General features: G+C 40.2%; 1 protein-coding gene across 1 annotated transcript in view; it reads left to right on the forward strand.

The window, feature by feature from the left end:
• SCIN (scinderin) overlaps nucleotides 1–5,411 on the forward strand; it is a 51,126-nt gene extending 45,715 nt beyond the window's left edge. The window contains exons 12-16 of the mRNA XM_059818478.1: nucleotides 299–476; nucleotides 959–1,080; nucleotides 2,809–2,886; nucleotides 3,847–3,907; nucleotides 5,278–5,411. Of these exons, the coding sequence (XP_059674461.1) occupies nucleotides 299–476; nucleotides 959–1,080; nucleotides 2,809–2,886; nucleotides 3,847–3,907; nucleotides 5,278–5,411 (573 nt within the window). The remainder of the gene's footprint in view (nucleotides 1–298; nucleotides 477–958; nucleotides 1,081–2,808; nucleotides 2,887–3,846; nucleotides 3,908–5,277) is intronic.
• The last annotated feature ends 589 nt before the right edge of the window (nucleotides 5,412–6,000 follow it).

Genomic DNA, 6,000 nt, shown 5'->3' on the forward strand with positions numbered 1-6,000 from the left:
AGGATACTGTAAGAAAACATGTAGTGAACAGTCAGCTGACAAAGAATAGACAAGAAATCAGCAACCCTTATGAGATAGTCTTTCCTACTGCCAAATAGTCCTAACTTTTGCCCTTCAAGGCAGTTCCCTGTCTCAAGTTAAGTCCTTCTCTAATTTGTATCAGTGTAAATCCAGGGAAAAATTGAAGGAAAAAAGCATAGCTGATTAACATCTATCTACATGTTTTAGATAAACATGCAAAATAGCGATCACATTATTTGAAAAAATGAAGAATAAAACAATTTCTTTCTTGATCTAGGTTGATGTTGATGCAATGTCACTAAACTCTAATGATGTCTTTGTTCTGAAACTGCCAAACAACTCTGGCTACACCTGGGTAGGAAAAGGAGCAAAGAAAGAAGAGGAACAAGGAGCTCAATACATTGCCAGCATTCTTAAATGCCAGACAGCTAAGATTAATGAAGGCCAGGAACCAGGTTAGTAGGAGGCCACGTGGTTGCTAATAGGCAGCAGAGAATACACAGAACTGCATGGAAATGCAGTCTAAACGGTTTTTGCGATCATATATTTTGTAGGCAGAAGCATATACTCACTCTCTCCCTTTGAAAATCCAACCTGACATTTTATCATGGAGATCGATCCAGAACTGGCTGATGCACAGGCAGTGCGATGCCCTGGAATTCTGTAGGACAGTAGCAGGAGCTGCAGAAGAATGTGGTCCTTTCTTTATCCTGAGTGCCTAGGAGGGGAGAAAGACATAGTGCATTGCTCTTTCTAGATCTGCAAGTGGTATCTTTATTGTTATTCTGACAAACTTCAGGAAGAACTATAAGAAAATGCACCCATCTTTGAGACAGAAAAGAAGATACTGTTTGGGGATTCTTGAAACAGTATCTAACAAGCTAAAATATCAAATGTTAAATCCACTGCCAAATAAAATTTATATTGTTTATTTCAGAGGAATTCTGGAAAGCACTTGGAGGTAAAAAAAAATATCAAACTTCATCACAACTCTTGACAAAGGCTGAAGATCATCCCCCTCGCTTGTATGGTTGTTCTAATAAGACTGGCAGATTTATTGTGAGTATATGAGGGATACTTCCCTCTCCATTTAATTACATATTTTCTGGTATATTTTGACTTGGGAATCATCAGACATTAAATGAATTTAGGGATCTGGCTTAATGAGCTGTACTTGGCAAAAACGAGAGAGTTGAGGTTTGGTGCTTTAAATCAATCCAAATGCGAAGGACGGACAGAAGAATTAATACTGCAAACATCTGCATGCAGAGCCTGCTTCAGCCTGGGACTAGAGTCTTGCAGATGCAAAAAGATAAGGCATTTGCTGAGTCAAAAGCAATTGTATTCTTGCAGAGCATTGTGAGACTGCTATCATTTCGCTGACAAAGTGCAGGTCAGTGCCTTGCCCCTTACATGTCTGATAGTGGTGGTGAGGAAAAGAAATGTCCCTTGCCAAAAGTCCCTAGCAGTCTGAAATTTTCCATAGAGATTTAAGACATGTAATTATGCCTCTAAGGTATTGGCCTGTGCTCAAGGAGGTAGGAAGACCTATTTCCTTAGCAGAAATACCCACAGCTGTGTGCTGGGTATTAAGCCTGTGATTCAGGCTTAATTACTTACCGTATTCTGGGAGGGCAATGATGTGTCACAGTTTGGCAAGGATGCACTAATTTTTAGGTAGGGGACATAGTTGGCTACCATCTCTGCAGTCTCCTTAAGGCACAGCCCATTCATTTGGAGAGGGATAAAAAAAATAGTATCCTTTAATAAGGACTTCAAAATCTTATGATAGTAGTAAAGTCTATTCTTCTAACAAGCTTCTAAAACACTCCTGTGAAATACAGTAATAGGAACTAACCTCTCTATAATAGTCTGCTGGGAGCTATGCACTTGTTTAGGTTTTGTTTTAAATTCCCTCCAAATCCCCTCTTTCCTGTAGCATTTCTCTATTAACAGAATCACCACTGTTAGAGCTCACCAGAAGAGGTAGGTCAGATCACTCTGACCTTCTGGCCATCGTAACACAGGGTGGGGAAAGGAAATATCTTTTGCACTGTCTGCTTACCATCCCTTTAGCACTCCTACATGACCAAGCATAGCCAAACCCTTGACAGTCCTTTAAAAGTAGGGCTGACCACTAGCTACATTATTATCTCTCCTTCTCATACAGAATAACATTAGACTGCTTTCCTACCTGCTTGCACATCCTTGGAAGAAGCAAGCAGTCTGCCTTTCCTTTGGGGACTAATCCTCGATGGCTTAGTCAACTGTAATGTCCCATTGTCAAGTGACGGGAAAGCTTACTTGGGTGTGTATTTCATCACTGAGCTCACCCACTGCAAACCAAGGCAGTTTCTTTCCCTTATTAATGAATGTAAGCTGCATGAATATATCAGCTGTTATCAGCTGATTGATTTAGTTTGCTTGGCACAAGGTGCCAATGGAAATTTCCCTGTCCCTTTCTTCCGGCAGACCTCGGTCCCAACTTAATAACAGTCACAATTACAACGTAAACCTCTGCCTCTCCTGAGGATATCTTATCAATTCTGACAAACTGAGAGCTGATTTTATAGGACATGCAAATATGTGATTTGTTTCCTTTCAGTGAAACACCCTTGACACGTTCATCAATCAGTTTAGGGCTTGATACTTTAGGAGCAAAAAGAATTGCACACCAGCTTCTGGACTTACCCTTTTAAAAATGTCTTTGGTCTATGCAAAATCAGAATATCTTGATAAATCATTAAAAAACAAAACAAAAAAAAAAAAACATAATATCCTTTTTAGATTGAGGAGGTCCCAGGAGAATTCACTCAGGACGATTTGGCTGAAGATGATGTCATGTTGCTGGATGCTTGGGAGCAGGTAAGCTATGTACTTGACCACTGCTTTTTGTGGTAACAAGGATAATTTATTCTTAACCACTTAGATCATAAGACGGGAGGAAAAATCATCTTTGTGACAATGGAAGAGATTTTGAGTATTTTAAGTTATACCAGAAGGAGCTGTATTTTTTGAGCTATATGATGTGCTAGTGTGAACATACACGATTGAATTTCCAAGCATAATGTGAGACCACAGCAGGCACTTCCCATTAAAACCAATGGAGGCTGCAAGAGTTTAAGCCCCTGCAGTGTTCTGAAAGGCTCTCAGTAATGTTCTTGAATTTATCACTAGAATTTTTTAATTTTAAAAAAGAAAGTTATTGCATAAAAGGTATTCAGAAGCCACCAAATCCATGTAGCAGCAGCACCTACAAAAAGTCTTACCAGAGAAGGGGACAAACACTAGACCCTTATACAGATTTCTTCAGAAGAACTGGGTGGAGGGTGACAGAAACAATCTCCGTCATTCTCCCAGGTTCACTGACAACTGAAAATGTTGAGAGCTTTTTGGACGACAGGCAAACTCACTGCAGGTGTGGAGGGCACATCACAGTATATTCTCTCTACCCTTCCTCTCCCCTTGGAGGGGAAGAGGACATAGATCCCATGCTTTATTTGTCTTCTTCAGCCAAACCCTTAAGGAAAAAAAGGCTGAGGTTTTTGGAAATGAGAAGGAATGTCCAAGGTCCATGTGGGAAGGAGTGGTGGGGGAAGGTGGGTGGAAGGGCTGGATGGAAAGTAGTTGGGATATGCTGACTACAGTCTCTTGCAAGGGAAAAAAAAATCACCAATTGTGGTTTGTGACTGCTGTGTATCTCTGCAGTATTTTTGTAGTGTATATTCTTTCTCCTAGTGGAATCAATTATTTTGTACTTTACCTGCTGTACATAACATCCTTGTAACAACATGGGACCTATATCTTTCTCTCCTTTGTTTGCAGGTTTTTGTCTGGATTGGGAAGGATGCTAATGAAACTGAGCGACAGGAATCTGTTAAATCTGGTAAATCAAATAAATTTGGCAGAATTCTGAGTGAAGTAGCATCAATATTACTTAAAGAAGTGAAAAAGATGATGTAGAAGAAATTGTTACGTTTACAGTGTTTAAAAGGGTTACTGAGCTTATTAGGATTTAAACCTGGAGAAGACTATTTTCTCCTTTAAATGTGCTTTAAAACTCATGGTATTTTTCTTCTCTGTAAGTTTATGAAGGGTAAAATTAATCAAGATAGCATTGCTAGGCTGCAGAGTTTTTTAAAGAATATATCGGAGAGCTGCATGAAGAGAAACTGCACTGAAAAGAGAGCTTAAAAAGAGATACCTAGTGAGCTGCACTCTACACTACAGTCAAAGGAATGCCAAAAAATCCTCAAGTCCATACACTGCCATCCTTCACTGAGTTAAATTTGGAGAAGGAAGTTCCAATTGCAGAACAATTTCCTCTTATGAGGAAAGGCTGAGGGACTTGGGTCTTTTTAGTCTGGAGAAGAGAGGACTGAGGGGGGGATCTTACTAATGCTTATAAATATTTAAGGGGTGGGTGTCAGCAGAATGCGGCCAGTCTTTTTTCAGTGGTGCCCAGTGACAGGACAAGAGGGAACGGGCACAAACTTGGTCATAGGAAGTTCCATCTAAACATGCGAAGGAACTTCTTTCCTTTGAGGGTGGCAGAGCACTGGAACAGGCTGCCCAGAGAGGTTGTGGAGTCTCCTTCTCTGGAGATATTCAAAACTTGCCTGGACACATTCCTGTGCAATCTGCTCTAGGTGAGCCTGCTCTGGCAGGGGGGTTGGACTAGATGATCTCCAGAGGTCCCTTCCAACCCCTATCATTCTGTGATTCTGTAACAAATCAAGACAACTCACATGGAGTGCACCTCTTTGAAAAGTCATGTGTCATGTCTGGTGTGATTTCACATAGCTGAGCTGTTCTGACAAAGTTCATGCTAAAAACAGCTGCAGATATTTCCCTGGAGCAGCGAGGGTTACCTAGCTGTGTTTCTGATATGTACTGATGTCATGTTGAGACGTCAAGGGAAACTATACTGGCTTTTACATAGGAAAAATGGGAATGAAGCTTGTGCAACTGCACAGCACCAGCAAATTATTTCTCCTGTTCAAGAGCCAAAACCCAGCTGTATGGCAATGAACTGATCAGAGCAACAACCCCACTGTTTTAACCTTGTGGAAAATTCCTTCACTGGCAGCTGGAAGAAATCAGCAATTACCTGATCATTTCATTGCCTTTGAAATAATTGAATTGAATACTGTATTATAGTAGCCTTAGGTTCTTTCACTACGGCTTTTAATGTATTTTTTTATACCAGAGGAATGAACTAATATATTACATGTTTTATTTCCTCTCTGTTTTTAGCCAAACGCTATATTGAAACAGATCCTTCTGGCAGAGATAAGGGGACCCCCATTGTAATCGTGAAGCAGGGTCACGAACCCCCGACATTCACAGGCTGGTTCCTGGCTTGGGACTCCAACAAATGGAAGAACTGATCTACTCAAGGAGGCTTCAGCTTCAAGCCAAAGAATCATCAGAGCCCAGCTACTTTCTAGTATTTTTAAGCATAAGCTTATGCAACAATATGATGCATCTGTTGTTACACTTTCCTGAGCTTTGATATATTTCTGTGAATAACCTAGAAATTCTTAGGACTGGAAAGGATAAACGTTAATTGTAAACTGGTCAAATGGGGTGAGTAGGGCTTTTCATGTAGTAAACATGGCAAGTGCTACCAATACTTTATCTATTGATTCTTGAAACAAAAGCTGTGTTTATTTTAATGTGCTAAAATGGGCCAAATTCTGCCTTCACTTAAAAATCCAAACTAATGCCAAAGAAATTCCTTTAGATTAAGGTCAGCATCATATTGTGCAGAATTTGGCCTGATAAAGGACTAATTCTACATCTGTTGCAAGGGTAGGACTGGACACGATTTACTTGCTAAGCCAAAATATTGCCACACTAACTCACATAAAATTTCAAATGATGCCTGATCCAGAGTGGCGACTTTGTCTTGCAGGGGGCAAATAAGGGATGGGTATTTTGAAAAAGCTGTGCTTAACATATTTGTCTTGTTAGTAC

Source organism: Gavia stellata, chromosome 6, assembly GCF_030936135.1.
Source record: "Gavia stellata isolate bGavSte3 chromosome 6, bGavSte3.hap2, whole genome shotgun sequence".
Lineage (NCBI taxonomy): Eukaryota > Metazoa > Chordata > Aves > Gaviiformes > Gaviidae > Gavia > Gavia stellata.